Genomic DNA, 21,724 nt, shown 5'->3' with positions numbered 1-21,724 from the left:
CATCAGAAGTTATTTTCTGTAGTAAATACTATTTTGTTGTTATTTATATTTTCATATAGTCGATCCAAGTATAATTATTTTATTTTTCCAGACATCAGAGATGATAATAATGGAAACGTTGTAATAATGAGTGCGTTTATTAACACGAATAATCAAATTAATGTGGGGTGGTTACGGGTGAATTTTGCTTGTGTTGCTTTCTTAAAATTATTATATGCTATTTTTTTTTTCAAATATTGAGAATCATAATCTTAAGTGTACAATACTTTCTATAAAACATTGTCTATGCACATTATGTAACAGACAACCAATATTTTTATGGACTGACTTGATGCGTACGGAACATTACAAGGTAATCAACTTAAGCTATTAAATAGAACCACTTTCTTTTCAAATAATAAAAAATAATTTCATACCATTCTCAGTGTATAATAGCTAAAAATTGCAATTAAATCTTGAATTATGAGACACTTTAAGTGCAAGTCATGTACAACAAAATCAATGGAGCTTTGCATGTTGACCAGAAATAATAAGTTGTTCATTTGTTAGCGATAAAGAACATGCAACGATTCATTGACACAAGTATGCGTTTTAAAAATACAACGTATTCCGTAAGTAATGATACAGGGGACAATAATAACTCCTATTATTTGAATTTACGACTTACAGTCTCCTTTTTTAAAAACAAATTTACTTGCTTAAATTAATATTGTTATTATCAATTTACACCAAGTTAATGTGTGAAATGACCTGAACACTAATTAACAGGAATTACGAAATTGTTGATTTTTATAAATACCATATTATAAATTTTTACGTATGGGCCTCAAGGATGACATCCCACGGCTTTTAAGTTATAATAGTAATTAAATTATGCTTGGTGATTTTCCGTTTCACCCACTCCCGTTTCAAATTTATATCAGTATTGGTGCCGATTCTTCAACTTTATCTTATTATTAGCATTTAAATTCCCAACTTACCAACTTTTGAAAAGTATATGTGTACATATACACCATAAGCCTAAGGTACACAGTAATTCATTACTTGTAACAGATGTAACTAACATTAATTTCTTGGAATAACATATCTCCAGTAGGAAGCCCTAAAATAAGAAGAATATATGTTTCAATTCTTAATCATTGGAAAAAGATATCATAAGCAGACTGACTCAAAAAAAATGAAATATTCCACTTCATTCTTTAAAAAAAGTATTTATTCTCGTATTCAATATACCTTATAACTGGACAACTATTTGGTTTATTGAAGTCGCCAGTTGTTTGTCTATATTTATTACTTTTGGCAAGCTGTTTTTGTCTAAAGTAAAAAATCCGTTTAAAAAAAAAAAACTAACGTTAGTTAAGTATTAGCATAGTAAATGTTAGAAAAATGAACTGAACAGGAAACAAACATGTTAGTATATTATACGTCCTTTTGTTCACTTTTGTCACTGTTGTTTTGAAAATATACAACACGAACGGTGAACGTATAACTTTAGCACACAAATTTTCGACATTCATTGCAGGACAATGTTGTTTTTTTGTCTTCTCTGCATGGATATACCTGGCAGCGACCACTCTTCCACTCTCCAGCATTACCATCTTGAGTGGGTTCTTCTTGCACGTTCTTGCGTTCCGTTACATTGCACATAACGCAAATTTTCTTTACAACATCAATACCGTATTTCGAATGATTAACACACATAATCATGGCTGGTTTCTTTACATTTTTATTATTTCATCGATGTTACGCATAGTTGAAAACATTAAAACGTTTTTATTTCTTTTAAGTGAAAAGGTCAGTAGTGTGCTTTTTTTCCTAAACACAAACATCGAGCTTTCTAATGGCCATCCATTCGCAGTTACAATTTCACGTTTGTTTGCCTTTATAGTTTTAAACAGGGTTAGTTTTTGATCAGAGAAAACTATCGTTTTGTCGATGTTCAGTTTTCTCAAGGCTAGTAATTCTTTCCTTGGTAGAACGTTTTTTGGTTGTTTTGATTTCTTGAGGATTCTGGCAGCTACGAACGAACGTCTTCCGCTGTATGTGATGGTAATTTATTTATGCCGGCTTCCAAATTGGCTATTATTTCTTTAGTCGGTGTTTTAGCGGGCGTAATTGCAAAATTAGCACTGGTTGCCGTGACTTCACGAGCAGTGTTTTCTCAATGATATTTTTGCAGTAGTGAATAAAACTTCAATAATAAACATTATGTACAAAATATTAAAAATGAACGAATAACAACTAAGGTATAAAAAGCCCTATCTATTGTAGTTATGCCGACACTGTAATTATATGAGGCACTATTTGGGTGACATTCTATAAAAATATTTCTTGTAACCTTATCGTGACGAATATTTAAAGTGTAGGTATTCCTACACTGTATAAACTAAATTATATTCAAAATTTGTGAACAATATGGAGTGTTAGAAATAAAGTATAAAATTAAAATTGCAACAAGCACCTTTACTTAGAATGTTTAATTCATCTTGAGACAGCTGTCGGTCAGACAGGTTCCTTACTGTTCGTTGCGTATCTAAGACTAGCAGTACTTTGTGACTGTTTTGTCAAAACTTTCGCTTCTGGGCATTGGAGGATAACTGCATTTCTTGTTCCATCGAATGGTGGAGAAGGCTGATTTTTGAATAACCGGTTGCTGATTCTTAGGTGCAGTTGGACCGAATCTAGGTCGTTTCAGACCAGATGTCTTCTCGTTTGATGGATCCTTTCTGTTAGGATAGCTGACTTTATCCGAATGTATATCCGGTGAGCTTTTACAGTTTGGAAAAAGCAGCGTAATTTTATGAAGGAATAATTTTTGCAGCTATACAACGTAATAGAAAGGCGAGGGAACACATTAGATATGCTTTCTTCTTGCGTAACATTTCCAGACGTCGTATAAGTTGGAATTGTTCTTTCCCGTAAAGGCGACCAATTTTCGAATGAAAGTTTTCACGGTCGGTGTTGAATCGAGGAACGTTTTACAGGCTGAGTTACCCTTGTCTGATTTGAAGTACCAGACGTTGCGCCTTTTGCTGCGAAAGACACCTTCTTTTGCAATTACTCCCGCCAAAATACCAGCTGATTAAATATAACCAATTAGGATAATAATAAACGAAGCTGAAGCTTCACCTAACTTGTCACTAAGCTTTTTAGACATGTCCTGAAAACGACATAATTCCAGTGGAACCTGAAATTCTACAAACTAAATAGATGGAGTTGCAATGGGTTGCTCACTTAGCCCCGTTAGTGCTAGCTTCTACATGGAATTTTTTGAACAGAAAGCGATAGGCACAGCCAAAAAAGAACCTTCTATGTGGCTCCGGTACATCAATCATACCTTCGTTATTTGGAGCCATGGAGAAAAGAAACTCATAATCTTCTATCGCACCTTAACAGTATTCACATGCATTTCACCATGGAAAAGGAAACCGAAGGACGCCTTTCGTTCCTAGATGTGGTGGTAATCAGACAACAAGACGGCAACGTTAGTCACAAGGTGTACAGGAAAGCCACGCACACAGGCAGATGCCTACACAAACTGTCCAATCATCATTTCCAGCAAAAAAGAGGAGTAATAAAAACGTTGATTTTCCTAGTAAAACGGTCCTGTGACCAAGCACACCCAAAAGAAGAACTGGAACATCTACAAACAACACTAATAGCTAACAGTTAGGATAGAGCGAAAATAACAAACTGCCGAATATGCAACAACAAGAAAAAACTTCTCCAACCAACTGACTTTTCTCCCATATTTAAGAGGAATCACCGATCGAATAGCGAAGGTATTCAAACAACATAACATCCAAACAGTATACAGCCTTCCTAGAAACATAAGAGAAACCCTATACGGCTAAAGATACTCGAGACCCTTTTACTAATTCTGGTGTATATAGCATTCCCTGTTAGTGCGGGATCTACTACGTAGGTACCACAAAACGGAAAGTTACCACTCAGTTGGACGAACATAGAAGATGCTGCCGATTAGGACAAAAGGGAAAATTCGCCGTAGCGGAATATGTCTTTCTCCAGGATGATCATGGGATTCTTTTTGAAAATACAAAAATGTTATCGAAAATAGTACTGCTGAGTACTTCAAGGCAAAGAAGTAGAATAATTATCAAAATAAAGTTGGTAATTCTGATGTCTTGCTATGCATCGCGCCATTCTATTACGGTCTATGATACTCTCAAATTCGGATCTTCAGGAAGCACAACATCTTCAGGTTCAATATTATTCTGAATTACAAATTACAAATCCTGAAACCCCACTGAGAGCAAATACCTTGAAACCCCATATGTTAGGTTTGTTTGGATTATATCTACCCAAATTACTTCTCGCTTTAGCAAGTCTGTTCGTCTATATAACTCCACTAAAAATCTCGGTCAGTTTTTCTAAGATAGGCCTAACTTTTAATTATTCCAGTCGGTAGAGAATTTTACCGACATAAATTTGTTACCGGACGGGAGTTGTTCCTTTCCGGTGGGGGGGGGGGCGGAAATTAAGCATCCCTCTGTATCTTTAAACTTCGAAAAAGTATGCGTTAACAAATGGGGGAGGTCCAAAGTTGGCAAAAACCAGGTTTTTAAATCTAGAAGGCAAGGTTTGCCTTTTAGAAAGAGAAGTTTCAAATAAAAATTGTAGAGAAATTAAAAACCTTCTATTTGAGCAACGGTACAATCAATTATGTCATTTGGTTATTACACAAGTCCCAAAAAAGTCGCCAAAAATTGCCATTTCTTGAATATTAATTGTTTATTCCAAAAATTAGTTTTTGAACCGAACTAGTTCTTGTGGGCTTAAATTAGTCAATTTCTTAGTGAAATATTGATAATTGTTTATCCCAACAGACATAAATAGTTATTGGCGTAACTTTTTTTTGAGCAAACATTTTTAGTTGCACATAGGTTCAATCTCTTTCTAAAGGAGTTCTTCATATCCCGTTAGGGGCAAATAAAAAAATTCATTTTTATCCCTTTTTTACTGCTGTAAATAAGGGGGTCATTTTTCTTCATAAATATTTAGAGGTGGAGAGATCCCTATGTAACGTACGAATTTTTAACCGAGGAATTATAAAGTGTGGCTTCGAAACAAACATTAAAAGATCAAAGCGAATCCGTTACGACCAATAGGAACCGAGTTAACATTTTTTCTTTTAAATATCGCAGATTAATTGTTTTTAACTATTAAGAAATTAATTTGGCGGCACACCTATCTAAGGTGATCAGTAATTCCGGACGACATAACGTAGTTAGCAGTGTGAATAAAATATTGCAGGCTGGCGCGCCGCGTCAATCGCAGAACGCGGAGAAAATAGCTGTATCTCCGAAAATTTTTATCGGATTGAACTGTTTTTCTTGTTTTTAAATCTGGGATAGCACAAAAAATTATAAATAGTGGCATAATTGGTTTTCAATTTTAATTAATAGTTTTTGTTCTAATAACAATACATACCAGTCCAGTCGGAAAAGAACTTTAACTATGTTTTGTTACCGGATAAGAGTTGTTATTTGTTGTAGGCGGGGAAAAATTAAGCATCCCTGTATATTTTTAAACTTCGAATAATTATGCGTTAACAGAGAGCGAAGGTCCAAATTTGGCAAAAACCAGATTTTTAGATCTCGAAGGCTAGGTATGCTTTTTAAAAAGAAAAATGAAATAAAAGTTTTAGAAAAATTAAATTTCGATTCCAAATTTAATAACCTTCATTTCAATATGATAAAATCACTAAAAAAGTCATTTTTAAAATAAACGAACAATGTACAAGAAATGGCATTTTTTGAAGGCTTTTTTAGATTTGTGCAATAACTAATTAACGAAATTGATCGTATAGCGGCTCAAATTAAAGGTTCTTAATTTCTCTAAAACTTCCATTTATTTTTTTCTAAAAAGCATACCTTGCCTTCAAGATCTAAAAATCTGGTTTTTGCCAAATTTGGACCTTCGCTCTCTGTTAACGCATAATTTTTCGAAGTTTAAAATATAGAGGGATGATTAACTTTTCCCCGCCTACAACAAAGGACAACTCTCATCCGGTAACAAAATATAGTGAATGTTGTTTACCGACTGGACTAAGTATGTATTGCTAATAGAACAAAAACTATTAAGTAAAATTGAAAACCAATTATGCCACTGTCCATAATTTTTTGTGTTATACCAGATTTAAAAAAAAAGAAAAACTGTTCAATCCGATGAAAATTCGGAGATACGGCTATTTTCTCCGCGTTATCCGATTGACGCGGCGCGCCAGCCTGCAGTGTTTTATTCACACCACTAACTACGCTGCGTCGTCCTCAATTGCTGATTAATTTAGATACCTAGGTCTTTTAGCAATAACAAAATAATTACTACTTTTTAAAAAATAATACTACAAACTATAAAAATAATAAATATCTATCAAATGCCGCCAAATTAATTTCTTAATGGTTAAAAATAATTAATCTGTGATGTTTAAAAAAAAAATGTTACCTCGGTTCCTATTTGTCGTAGGACATTCCTTTTGATCTTTTAATGTTTGTTTCGAAGGCATCCTTTAATATTCCTCAGTTAAAAATTCGTACGTTACGTAAGGATCGCTCTAGCTCTAATCGTTTATAAAGAAAAATGACCCCCTTATTTACAGCAGTAAATAAGGGGATAAAAATGAATTTTTGATTTGCCCCTAACGGAATATGAAGAACTCCACATTTACAAAGAGATTGAACCTATGTGCAACTAAAAATGTTTGCTCAAAAAAAAGTTACGGCAATAACTATTCATGTCTGTTGGGATAAACAATGAACAATATTTTAGTAAAAAATTGACTAATTTAAGCCCACAAAAACTAGTTCAGTTCCAAATTTAAAAGCCTTCATTTGAATGTGATAAAATCACTAGAAAACTCATTTTTGGAATAACCAATCATTATTCAAGAAATGACTCATTGACTCAATTGGCTCAAATAGAATATTCTTAATTTCTCTATTTGACGCTTTTCTTTCTAAAAGGCATACCTTGCCTTTAAGGTCTAAAAACCTGGTTTTTGCGAACTTTGAGCCTTCCCCATTTGTTAACGCACATTTTTAGGACAAGGAACAACTCCCGTCCGGTAACAAATTTATGTCGGGAAAATTGTCTACCGACTGGAGTAAATAGCATGTCATCAATCGGAGAATATGGTGACATGTTTGATTTGCCACTAAAATGTGTTTTCCAATTTTTTCAAACTTTTGTTTCGAAATTGATTCTTGGACAGTAGGCGTATATCTCTAGCCGTTTATAATGAGATGGTAGTAAAATAAAGGGCGAATACTCCTGTCTTCAGCTCCCTCTACATACATTCGGTGCAAAATCGAATTAGGCTCATACCACCGCATTATATCACATACAAACTATATTTTGTTAATTAATAATTTCCGATTATGGTTAATTTGGATGTCATTAACTTTTATCGAGACTATTTCCAAGCATATCTATGTGGTCGCAGTTGTTGAGGTTATAGAAGCGAATAAATAAAGCTATTTTCGTTTCGGCATTGACACAAGGCAATTAAAGTTACTAATTCCCTAAATTTGTGCTGGCGAGTAGGTACCTAAAGCCTTCGATTAAACGTGTTTAAATACCCCGAGCGATGAAATAGAATTTATAGAAAAAAAGTTGTTAAAGAAATAAAAAGTGATTTTACGTTACTTATTTATTGAACTATTATCCCTTCACTATCACTTATCAAATATTATATACCAACCCGTTCGTAAATTTTTTCGCCATTTGTAAAAAACTGAACTAAAACATGGTTTTTTCAAATAAACCGTTCTATCCCCGTTGGTTATATACACAAAATGTTTTACCCCCGACAAAGGGTGCCTGGGAGAGAGCACACCTCAACACTATATAACTTAATTTCTGGAATATTTTTTAACTTCCTCACATTGTTAAGTCAATTGGTTTAGTCCGTAAGAATTTTTAGGTAACAACCTTCAATGACTGCACTATATGTTACATTTTCATTGTCTGAGCCATTAGGTTTCTATCAGTTACATTTTGTTCGCTCTACACCAAGAACCACCATGGCCTCAATTACCTCGTTTGTTTACAAAAAGATAAATCGAATGATGTTATACGAATTAATATATTAAGTGCAATTGCAATCAACAGTTCTACAACACTCTAAGCTCATTCTACATTAACTGCTTTATTAAAAATCAATAAAACGTTAAACAGAGTATCTTATAATATATGCACGTTATAGAAATGATGAAATAACGAAGTAAATACTCATACTGAGTCAAAACAATACTAGTACGGTGAATCGCACTTAAGAGCTCGTTGCCTGTTGATTTCCATTACCTTATTCTCCCTTACATTAGAAATATAATTTAAAATTTCCTCAAGCGATCCCGAAATCGCTCAGTTCCTGAAAAACAAAGCCCAGTTTGTAAGAAATTAATTCGTTTTGGGGTCACAGTTTTCACGTGTGCAGACATACTAACTTTATTTCTACACTATATTAACATGTTGCATAATGCTTTGTTGTATTGTCCCTATGCTTAACGCAGAAGAGGTACAGATAATTTTCATATTGTGTAAAGAAACAAAAGCAAAAGTTAGTTATAACGTGATTTCCTGAAAGAATCCCTACTGGATTGATTAACCAATTGACAATCACTACTTTTTCGCATTACTCTAGTCGCGTGCAATAGGTTATATTTATAGGGGAGTTGCCGAGCTTCACTTGTTCATTTTAGAGTGTTCGTGACTTTTCCATCGATTCCCTCACCTTCTAGACACGCTCCACGCAACTGTATACATGCATTAATAAACCCGTATGACAAAAATTACCAACAACAACTTAACTCCACACATTAAAGAAAAAAAGTGATTATAACTACTCCCACAGTTCTTATTATTAGTACCTTAAAAAAAAAATATCTGGATTAAGAAAAAATGAAGTAGTACGTTTACTATTGCTTCTGTATAATAACGTACGAACATATTGCAATGGTTTAGTCTTAATATTTTTAGTCATATCTATTGTAAATAAGTTTTAGTTCAAGCATCTTTACAATAAAACTAAATTATCAAACTGGTTTTAATTTTTGCCTTTACACAGAAACAGTACACCTAATTAACTCTTTCTACGCTTTACTATTACTGTGTAACATAGAGGCTATTACAAAGAGAAATATACTAAAAAGGAAACATACTCTACATATAGTAATATGTTCCCTTGCGGATACGTGTTTCACACAAATCTAATGTTATAATTATCAAGTCTGGTTCTAATAAGATAAAATTTAACAACTTACACTGATTGAATCTTCAAAGTGGAGTTCGAAGCATACATCAGTCTAAATCGTTTCTAAAGTTTCCTTCTAACCGTTCTTTTCTCGCAGTAGCATCTCCATTTCGAATATTTAAATTGGATGTTAACAATTATTAGAAATACCCACTTTGAACATTCAGTGTAAAAGGAATAATAAAAAACAGACAAGTGTATTTGTAAATTACTAAAAATGTTGTAACAGAAAATATTATTGTAATAACGTTTGCTGATGTAAGAAAACATAACTAGCCGCAAACACTAACACTGCAGTATGTGAGAAAAAACACAAATTATAACAAAACAGGTTATTTACAATTCCTCATTACTTTAAATGAATACTTTGGCGTTTACATACTTTAAAACTGAAGGACAAATTTGAATTTTCTTTTCTTAATGCATTTGTCGCGTGTTGTATTTAAATTTACAACGGGTTCTTTGCATCAATTATTTTGATTTATCCGGATTCACTTTTTGTACCAACTAGTTTAAAGAAAGAATAATTAAACAATATGTTCTTTTGATGATGATGATCGCGTTTTTAAACCGATTGGTTCTCATTGACACTCTTCAGATCAATAGCTCCAATGAATTACTGATAAATAGGAAATTACAATGAGGACGTGTAAATATTATAGATTTGAAGAGGATATGTTGGTTGTTGAGTTGAAAATGAAACTACTTGGGGTATAAAAATAGTTTCACATCTCCTGAAAAAGACTACGATTTCATTTCCGATAACCTTAGCTTAATTTAAATAACGGCGCAGTTTCGAACAGGAAGATTTTGAACTTCTACTTGGTGACAGCCGTGAAAGCACCAATACAAGGGTAATTAATTGTCCATTCATCCTCAGTTCGAATCCCCAAGTGCAAATGTTTATGTTCGAGTTAAAGAAAATTGGAATTAAGAAAACTTATGCTTTACTTTCAATCTTTGTCCAATTCAAGTTTTCGTTTCGAAGAATTACTTACTGTGTATATATTATTAGCGCTAACCCTTACAATCACTTTGTAAAGATTGAGACACAGGAATTAGTCAGTAACCATTCAAAATTAAAGCAGATAAATCATTTAGATACCCATGTGAGGGAATAATTTTTGAAATTTAAAATTTGTTGGGTTACAATGAATTACAGAAATTGGTCTTTGCAAAGGTATTGCAAAGTTACTTGTTGAGTCTAAAAAAAGGGATTACGACGTGGAGCAAATTGATAGGAATGTTAATTGCAGAATTTGATGTTACAATTGGTAGCGCTTAAGTACATAAGATGTTAATGCAAAGAAAGAAGCTACGAGATGAATGCAAGCAAGTGTAAGTGTTAATAATGCGTGAGATTATAAGTCGTGCGCAAATGGAAGAAGGAGTACATTATAAATGGAGTTATTGACGAACGCGCCAACAAAACATTTTTATATGGTGCGGCATCATTTCAAGAGTTCAAAGAAAAAATAAAACCTTAAGAGAAAAATAAGTCAAAGAGAGCATTTGTACCTAAAGGCAATGTAAATGGAAATATCAATGATAGAATGAAAAGAAAAGCTAGTGAGACACGAAACTAAATAAACGAACGATGTAACAAGGAATAACGCGTTTTATTTACCTGAAGTTTAATTACGGAAAAAGAGCCATAAGTCAAAGGGGTGTCCTTCAAAACAGAAAGGTACAAAATTTTTTGATTGTAATTGCCCCAGAAAAATCAAGTGTGAACTAAAGACGAAAATAGAATCTAGCGTTTTACTGAATTCTATTGTTAAAAATAACATGATCAAGGTCATTATTAACAACAACATGCTTCTAGCACTTTTCTATGCGGGAAGCGATATTAATGCTATAAGAGAGGATATTTTTAAAAAGTTTTTCAAAGATTACATACTAAATCAATGTTGATATTACCTTCGAGTATAGGGACTAATAATATTAAAGCATTACGATCTTTTGAAACGAATGTAATTATAAATACAATCAATTTCGAGGTACCAGTAGGTAATCCTTTATCATCCCGGGCCCAGGCTTCCCTTACAAGATATTGTATCATTGTGCACAAGAACGAAAAAAATTATATAGTGGCAGATCCACTTACAATTGACACATACACAACCCAATCATTAGAATATCTGTTAAGGATATTGTAAGATGTTGTAAACTAGATAAATATGGAAATAGTGTTGAGAAGCGAAAACCATTTTATGAATGACTTAGGTGTTTATCCTTGCCATAAAAACGAGAAGTTTGAAGACAAGTAAACGAATGGATAAGAGACAGAATTGCAAGACCAAGCTCATCTAATTTTGTAAGTCCTGTTGTGTTAGTCCAAAAAAGGGACGATACCTATCGCATTTGCATACGTTGTTAGTGATTAAAGAAAGATACTAAAAGATAAATTTCTGTTGCCTTTAATCGATGATGTCCTAGGCAAGCTTCAAGATGATACAGTGCCAGTTTCTGAAGAGATAAACTGTATTCTTAGGACATGATCGAAGTAGGAACTATTAGGCCGACAGATGGAAAAGGTCTTAGCTGTTAGAAACTTTCCGATTCCGACAATGTTAGACAGATTTAATGTTTTTAAGAGTTTGAAGAGTGGTTCTAGTTTGCTTTTGGAATCGAACAGCTACAAGCATTTAAACAACCTAGATCAGACAGTTTCAATATTTGTAGGGTTATTTTCAAGGCACTAGTGAATTAATTTTTAAATTAACTCTACTCACTACAAGTAACCACCAGAGTACTGGTTCGTAAAACCAGGGACCCGGGTTCGATTCCTGACGAGGGAGCGACAGCAGCAAGCATTTTTTTTTCATTAATTTGATGTTATCTGTAGTGGGTAAGTTCATTCACGTATCAAATTAAACGTAGATGCCAGCCAACACGGATTTGGAAGCCGCGTTGCTAGAAGAGGGTGATGACGACAAGTTACACCCTGTACACTTTATGAGCAAGAAAACGACGCCAGTTTAGCAAAAGTTCCATAGTTATCTTTTAGCCATCATTGAAGTTTTGAATAAGCTTAGAGTTTATTTATGTAGGTAATAAATTCAACAACCATTAAAGTAAATTATTGAGAAGAAAGACTCAACGGCAAGAGTGGTAAAATGGGCGATGCTATTTGAAGAATTTGATTATGCTATCGAACACAGAAAAGGTGATAGAATGCATCAAGCAGTACCCAACTGTGATGATGGAAGACGTCGTATTACGTAAAATACAAAGTGTAAAATATAACGATTGGAATTTAAGAGTCATAATAGAAAGAAGGTTATGTGGATTACTCTTTAGAGATCACAATTTTGTACAATGATGAACTTGTGCAGAAGTTATTGATGATTCCAAAAAGTACGCAGTCAGAGATTATACGAACCAGGTCATTTTGGTGTAAAGAAAACCGAGAGTTTGATAAATAAAATATTATATACCAAACCACATTTGGAAATCCGAAATGAATTATATTGGGTTTACTGATTAGTGTTTTAATTAGTTAGTTTCAGATTTTTGGATAATATAACACACAGTCGTCAAGATTGACCAAACGAGTTGTTTATTAAAAATTAAAAGGAATACTCACCCCTAATTACCACAAAAAAAATTATTTGAGCGGACACGTGTTTTTGTGTTAATTAGGAGTGAGTATTCCTTTTAATTTTTAATTAATATTTACCACAGACTCCTCTTTCTACTTTAACTTATTTATTTATTACTATAACAACTACTAAGTATATATACATAATAAGATCACAGATGGTGATGCGATAGCATATGCGGTTTTCGATTAACTATTTCATCATCCTCCCTTTAAACGCAAATCCATAGCTCTTGAACATTTTTGAATCTTCATCTGTGCGGTAGATTTTGTCAGGGTGTCAGCAACCATACTCTCAGTACCAACATATTTTACTTCTATCTCGTTCTTAGCAATTCTATCTCGTAGAACATGATATCTGATTGAAGTAGGACGAACTACTGGAGCAAATATCTCATTGTAGTCAATTCCCTTTTTCTAGATAAATCCTTTAATGACCAGTCTTGCTTTGTATCGTACAACCTTACCATCAGCCTTAGATTTTATTTTATAGACCCTTTTACACGGAATGACTCTTTTACCTTCTGGTAGAGTAACTAATGTCCGTATATTGTTTTGCAGGTGCGTCTCATATTCATTATTCATGGCATTTTTCCACTCTTTTGCATTGAGGCCTGAAAGAACTTCTTCCATAGTCTTTGGCTCTCTAACCAATAAAGCTGTTGCTAGTTTTGACTCATTCAAGCTTTCAGACAAGTAGACATTATGTTAATTATTTCTTGGTCTCTGAGTGCTATCATACGAGATGGTAAATTACTTACACTTTTATGTGGTATATACTCATCATCAGTATTATCATCATCATCAGATGATTCCTCTTTTTAAGTTGTATCCTATGAGTCTCAGATGTGTCGGTTGAAAACTCACTGCAATTATATAAAATTCTATGACTTGAGTACGGATTAATCTACAATAAGGAAATGTAGATATTTTTGTGTAATTCATGTGATCATAATGACCTTTTGGTACAAAAAATTGATGTTCCTTAATGTTTAAGAGTAGAAAATGTATCTGAAAGTAAATGTAAATATAACTTGAACATAGCTTCATTTATATTGGCAATGTCATTTCAGTTTGTTAAACAATTTGAAATAAGAACAGCTCTTGATCCTAAATCCATCTGAATGGTACAAAAATTAAAGTGTCAAGAAAGGTTTGATATTGGTAAGGAGTTTGAAACTTGTTAATAACATAGCCGAGCGTATGTTAAATTGATTACCATAGTATACTGAATAAAAATCCAGCACACCACCAATTTATAGTCCAATTTTTATCGAACAAAGTTGTACTGATACTCGAAAAAGGTCAACTGTTGAAAATATGAAAACTAATTTATATTGTTAATTGAATTAAACTTTACGTAAAAATTTTTATAATAATTTATCTACTTTTACATTTTCTACTCTTAAACATTAAGAAACTTCAAATTCTTTTGATCGAAGAAGAATATGTATTGGTCACAATACCAAAAAATCATATTAATCAAATGAATTGATCTTGAATAGGTAATCAATAGAGAAATAAAGATGTTCAGGTTGGAGTGATTAAAATTAGACTTAACTCATGAACGAGTCGTTCACATGAACGACTCAGTCCAACTGAGCCGAGTGAAGTAGTTCAGCAATTGAAGGAATTGTAGTTCAGTAGTTTACAACTTGTACAGTAGAATTCATGTATTTTCAACCTATCGGGACTAATCGACTCATGTATTTCTCTCCTTCATCCCCATTTTGTGGCAGTCACAGAACAATCAGAAAAAACTGCGTAAATATCTGCGCAGTAGTTACGCGCCAATTTTGAATATAAAACGAATAATTTGCTTTGCATCTATTTTTTCATTCGGTGAGCAACGTAAGAGAAGTTTTGCGTGAGAAGTGGGAAGTGGGGACGAAAAAATTTGACAATACCTGAGTAAAATCAATTGAACACAGATGGTATTGAAAATAACTAAATGAACTGCTGAACTATAATAGTGAATTAGTTCACTTCATTGAAGAAGATTTATTGAAGTACGTCAGTGAATTGAACTAAAATTCCGAAGTCTATTTGGAATACATGTAAAATAATATGCATGCTAAAGGAATAAAGAAATATTCGAATTAGAAATGATTTCGGATTACAAAGGATCGAGTTGTAGAAGTTCGACTGTACACAACGTTTACACAATTGCGGTCAAGAGTCTCGAAACAACACGTTTGACTGCGTCAACAAACAATTGCGTTAAAGTTTCACAACTTAAAGAATATTGGCATACTTTTAAAGAACTGTTTCGATCTGGTCGTTGATTTATCGAGATTACCTAAGGTGGGCTAATGAGTCGTATTATGATCGAAATCGTAATCAACATTTGGTAGTTCCAATAAATTACTGACCAAGAACTGTTTTTGTAAGATTGTTTCACTGTATATTTTAATTATACTGGTTCGTAAATTGCAAATATGTGTTATTACTTTTAGAAATGCGAAAATCCAGCTACATTAAATATGGAACGAGGAGAAAGATGCCAATCAGATCCATACATCTGCAAAGAAATGATTTGCATGCTTCCCGCAAGGCGATAAAGTTTTGTAATGGAGGACAAATAATATTTAAGTAATTAATATATAATGACTCTGGTTATACATCGAAAATGCAGAGATGATCTCATTTTAAAGTCTTTTATAGGTATATTTCCGTATTAACATGTGAATATTTTAATATTTGTATTTATATGTATAATGTTGGCTGCATATCATGTAGTGCTGTATAATATACTAATCATTACTGCATCAGCATATATTTATTTATTGTATTCAGTCCATTGTATGTATAGAATAAATAAAGGTTAAATATAACATGCCGTTATATGGTTTGTATGTCTAAATATAATTTCATTGGAAAACATTGCCCTTGTTAGTGGTGCGTATATATCCAGTTTATGAAAAGGTTTGGAGCTGATACATGAAAGTATGATCCTTTGTATCCTAAGTAATGTCGAATATAAATGCGAAAACCGTATCGTAAAACTAATCTCGAATACTACAACAATAATAATGGGTTTTAAAAATTGTTTTAATGACGCATGAACACATTTTTGACGAGCATATCCTTAAATAATATTTCAATATTAAATACATTTGGCATGTATGTACAGTATATATCGACTTGGGGACATTAATGATCACAACTGATTTGTTTAAAGAAAGTAGCGGTCAACAAAGAAACAAGAAGATATTGCCCAGTAACTCAGCTACGCATAATCTAGGGAATGTAGTGTAGTATTTGAGTATTGCAGAAGAGGGATATCCCTAGCGCATAATAAAAGTCAATGAATACCATCTGTGACATGATACCAACTTTACTAAGTGCTAATCTGGGCAGCAGCATGATCTAAAAGCGGTCTTTTGATTATAAGAAATATTTGGGGTTTTCTTGAAAAATATTTATTTATTTACTATTTTTTGATCAGACAAGACATGAGGAAGCTGGAGGTGCAAACTACCAAAACTTTAGTAATACTGTCCGTTGGGGTGAAGCACTCCAGACGTCAAATTGTCCTTCATCCGGATGTGCTATTTCGGATCATGACATCAAGAAGTGCAACAGACAAAGATACGATATTTTACAAGTCAAAGCGTGGAATGTTAAAACCATGAGGCAAGCAGAGAAGTTAAAAAATTTAAAAGCTGAAATAAATAGGCTAGAACTACATACAGTAGGCATTAGTGAAGTCCGTTGGCCAGAAGCTGGAAATTCTTTGAGTGGATGCTTAAGAATCATAAATACAGGATTTGTGGAAGATAATACGGGGGTAGGAGTTGTGATACGTAGAAAGCAGGGCAGAATTTAGAAAATTATACATGAAAAAGTGATAGGATAGTTACGATTAAATTAAACTCAAAACAGCTAAAAATGGAAATAGTGCAGGTCTATACGCCTATGTCATCATACAATGATGAAGACGCAAAATCTGTATATGCAGACATAGAAGACTTATTATGTTACGTGAAGAGGCAGGAAAACCTAATAAGTGAAGGAGACTTCAACGCATGAATATGAGAAGGCAAGGAAGGTATAGTAGCAGGCACTTCTGCATTAGGCAATAGAATTGACAGGGAAGGTAGACTGTGACCGAATATTTTATTTGACCATCACGTTAGGAGGCGCTATACATGGAAAATACCAGGTGGTGTAAGGATAAATAAGTTAAATTACATTTTTGTTAAGGAAAGTGAAGTACTGTAGGAATTATCTACGAGCAGATGCAGATAGCAATCATAACCTAGTACTTATAAAAACCAAATCAAAATTATGTAGAGGAAAGGTGGGAAACGTAGAAACAGATGACAAGGACGTAGAGACAGAGTGGAACTGAATAACGAACGAGATTGTATGATTAATAGAAGGAAGGCGTAAATAGAACAGGACAGAAGAAAATGTCAAAAAAGGCATTAGGCCATATTGTGGGAACTGTAGGGCAACTAGAGAACAATGCGTTGGCATGAGGTGTAAAAAAATAGAAGACAATTTTGAAGCAGGTAAAACAGATGAGACGTATAATATAATTAAAAGGAAAATTTTAGAGAAGTAGAGTACAGTAGTAATAACATAAGAAGCGTGGGAGGAGTGAGATACTTTAAATTTTCCAACGTTAATTCAATGTATTAGTGAATTAACTTTTCAATTAGTTCTACCCACTAGAGATAACCTAATTAATGAGGGAAAATTGTTGCTGCTGTCACTGTCTTGTCGGAAATCGAACCTGGGACTGGTTTTACGCACCAGTGCCCCACCACTTAGCTATAAGGAAGTGATACCAGCAACTTATAGACGATACGTAACTAAGAGTATAGGTCATTTCCTTGTAGCTTAGTGGTAGAGTAGTGGTTCGTAAAACCAGGATGACGGGTTCGATTATCGGCAAGCGAGTGACAACAGTAACAATGTTTCCTCATTAAATTGAGGTTACCTGTAGTGGGCAAAATTAATTCACTAATTCTAGGGAGGAGTCATTTTGATAGAAAATGAGGAAAAGAAAGATAGGTGACACGAATATTTAGGAAACCTATACGTGTTAAGGCAAGATATAGTGTAATTCATCAGGACATCTGACTGACATTGCATTTAAAGTTTATAGTCTATAAACGCATTGTTCTGTACTTTGTTGTAGTAAACCTTATTAAAAAGTCTGTGTTCCAATTTTGGAATATAATATTTGACGCAATCAGTAGGATATTTGCGTTCGCTTAATTCGTAAACCCTAGGGAAAAGTGCGAAAACTGACAATTTCAATAACATTCCGTGTTTCGTGACTCATTTGTGGACTGTTTATTTTTTAAGTGTGTTATCCTAGAAGCCTTTTGACTCTTTTCATACATCCAGACGTTTCGAACAAGAAGACGATTGGCCTCGCCTACACTTTGTTCCGCAGAAGACAAATGGGTTTGGCTTCCTGGCGATCATCGCTGTGACAGCACATTCAAAGTAGGTGGTCTAAGTTATTTGCCACTTTTTTTGCCTTTTACCCCTAACATTTCTCTAGAAAGTAATTACTTTTTTCTTTGAGTACCATTCTCTGTAACTATTAAAGTTATAAAATGTCGAATCCTGATATTCCGGATAATTGAATTAGAGAAAAATGCAACTTATTCTAGATGAGAACATTTAATCTCGATGGTGACAACGTGTCGTTACACCAATACGTACAAACGATAGAAACTGCAAAAATTTCTGATGTACAATACTTATTAAGGATTGTTCTTAATAGCTTGTCAGGGAGCGCAGGATGCATCATTTTAATAAGAAACTGTTGTTGTTTCGAAATTGTAATACTTCAATCAAAGATGCGTATAATCATCTTCATCATAATAAGGTCGTCAGTCCTAAGACAGGTTGGACACGCATCATCACTCTTCCCTATCCTGAGCTAATCTTCGAATTTCCCTAAAACTAGAACAACCCACATGGTTAGTGTAATGATTCTCGAGTAAATTTTAGTTTTATCTCTCAATCACCCAATATCACGACATTTTCATGTAATAGTGATAAGCATTCAATGTCCAGTTTTTCGGGCTCGCCCTTTAAAGGTTTCTCTTCAGAATCCTCCAAAACCAAAACATGCGATATTGCAAATGATCAAAGTGAAATTGATGATTCTGATAACGAGGAAATTAAAGAAAATCATTTAAACGCGAAAACTGACGAAACAGAAGAGGGTTGTTCGTTCAATTAAACCAAAATCCCTCAAATTTTGAAAACCTCTCTAACTTCAAAATCAATACTGCTAAAACTATTACCGAAATTTTACCGTATATTTCATCAAATTTAAAAATATGCTAGTTAAGTTGTTAATTGACACAAGATATATCTCTTGACCTATCCTATCCTAGACATTGAATTTCTGAAATCATTAAATTGCAACTTTTTACAATGTAACTCCATTATATTCGTAGACAACAGCAAGATACAGATATTGCTGATACAAGAACAAATGATTAACCGTATGAATTTGCAGCCTCGATCAGAACAAGTAATAAGAATCGAAACTAATTTAACAACGGGTACCAAAGGAATTCTACCTGAATTAAATAAAAAATGAAAATAAGTTATTAAAAATGGTTCAACAGCAACAACAGAACCAGTGACCTATGCTATTACCATAACGAATTCCAAAATAATAAGGCGAGCAAATGCATCCCTCCCTGTAACTAATCTGGAAACCAACCAGAAGCTCACTAATGGCGACAGGTGAGGTCAATACAATGCAACATCACCTATTTGTCATAGACAGAAGCAGACGCCAGCGGCTTATGACACTATCATTCTGTCTCTCAATTTTTTTTTTCCCATGACGTTTCATTATACCTGACGTCACATAACCAACCTTCGGTGCTGATTTCCTTGCACACTACCAATTGCTGGAAGATTTAAGCAATCAACGACTCTTGGACCGACTCAGCCACCTCACCTCCTCGTCACAAAAGCCAACTACTTCCGTATACCACGATGTACTTCAGTATTTCCCTGCACTAATTCGACCCAGCGGCCAGATCACCCCTTCCAAACATTCAACAAGGCACTACATCAATACTACCCCCGGTCCACTGGTAATCACGATGATTAACTCCGTTGAACTGTTTCACTGCAGCCAAAAGAGAATTTGAAACATTGGTACAGCTAGGTATCGCACGTCCCTTCTTCAGAGCCTGGGCATCGCTACTACACATGGCCCCAAAAAAAGACGATGAATGACTCCTATGCGGAGATTATTGAGCTTTCAACGCGAGAAGAATCCCGGACAAATATCTTATACGCAACATTGATGATTTCATACATGCGTTGGCAAACAAAACAAGTTTCCCCTACAATCGATCTAGTTAGAGCCTATAACCAGATTCCAATTACAACACCGTTTAGTATGTTCGTATTTCCGTACATGCATTTTGGATTACGCAACACTAGCCGAATATTCCAACGTTTTAACGACGAAGTACTGTACGGCCTTGACTGCTGTTTCGCTTACATCGACGATATACTGGTCGCATCAGAAAATACTGAGCAGCACAAGCAACATTTACACACGTTATTTAATAACCTGCATATTACTTAATCAAGCAAAATGCAAATTTGGTAAAGAAGAAGTTGCTTTTCTAGGTTACTCTGTCTCGGCAAATGTAATATGACCTTTACCCGATAGAGTGATAGTAATCATCAACTTCCCCAAACCAAGTACTGCAAGCCAATTACGAAGATTCCTGGGTATGTTTAATTTCTACAGAAAGTTCCTGCCTAACGTTGCTAGCACTCGTTCAGCCTTGAATGAACTTCTACGTCTCTATAAAAGAAAATGCCCCACTTCAGTGGAACCGCACAGTCGACATTCCATTTAAGTAAGAAGCAATTAGCTCAGACTATTCTCCTTGCACAATCCGCAACCAGATGCTACTTTAGCAATTTTTTGTGATGCTTCCGAGAATCATATGGGCCCTGCGTTACAACAATTCCACAACGGAAGTTGGGAGACCCTAGCATTTTTTTCCAAACTCTCTAGCTCTGAAAGTAAATACAGCACATTCGGCCTAGAAGTCCATGATATCATCATTTTTACGGATCACAAGTCCCTTATTTTTGCTTTCCTTCAGAACCCTGACAAATGTTCCCCCATACCGTCACGGCATCGTAACTTTATTAGCTAGTTATTAACGAACATTCGGCATATTTCTGGGATAGATAATATTATTGCCGATACACTCTTACGAATTTCTGAGCTATCAACTTACGTTGATTATGAAGCCCTTTATTCTGCGCAAGAATTCGATAGGGAACATTAAGAATACCTTAACTCAACCCAATCCCTACAACTCATACGGATTCACATTCCTGGTTCAAACAAGGCCACTTTGTGCTACTTTTTCTAACCTCAACATTTCGTTTCGTCACATTCCGTAACACATCCTGGCATTCGTGAATCCATAAAGCTCATAACGCTACGTTTCATTTAGCCATCAGCGAACAGAAATTGTGCCAAACGGACAGGCGAGTATCTTTATTGCTAAAAAGAACAGAACAGAGGTAGACCTAGATTAGATTACTGTTCGCAAATAGTTAAGGATGTGGGCTGTTCTAGTTTTAGGGAAATGCGAAGTTTAGCTCAGGATAGGAAAGAGTGGAGGTACGTGTCCAACCAGTCTTAGGACTGATGACCTTATGATGATGATGATGATGCCATAGCTTGTCGTCATTTCAGCACCTGGACTCGGATTCTTCCCACTGTTATGCCAGGCATTCATGTGATCTGGAAAGAAGATTTAAAGACAACAACCGCCGATATGTTGTATGATAAGGTTCTTCGTCTGCCAGGCGAATTTGTA

At 34.3% G+C, this 21,724-nt stretch overlaps 1 protein-coding gene across 2 annotated transcripts in view; it reads left to right on the top strand.

Annotated features, from left to right (window-relative positions):
• Window positions 1–15,670, top strand: part of LOC108740622 — a 34,218-nt gene extending 18,548 nt beyond the window's left edge. Inside the window, exon 3 of one of the 2 annotated variants that reach the window (XM_025975100.1) lies at window positions 15,332–15,670. In XM_025975100.1, coding sequence (XP_025830885.1) covers window positions 15,332–15,436 — 105 coding nt within the window. In that variant the 3' untranslated portion in view covers window positions 15,437–15,670. The remainder of the gene's footprint in view (window positions 1–15,331) is intronic. The other variant, XM_025975099.1, reaches the window with a different exon arrangement.
• Window positions 15,671–21,724: the final 6,054 nt, after the last annotated feature.

Source organism: Agrilus planipennis, unplaced genomic scaffold, assembly GCF_000699045.2.
Source record: "Agrilus planipennis isolate EAB-ADULT unplaced genomic scaffold, Apla_2.0 scaffold264, whole genome shotgun sequence".
NCBI classification, from domain to species: Eukaryota; Metazoa; Arthropoda; class Insecta; order Coleoptera; family Buprestidae; genus Agrilus; species Agrilus planipennis.
The sequence above is the reverse complement of the archived record's forward strand: the minus strand, read 5'-3'. Positions and strand labels throughout refer to the sequence as shown.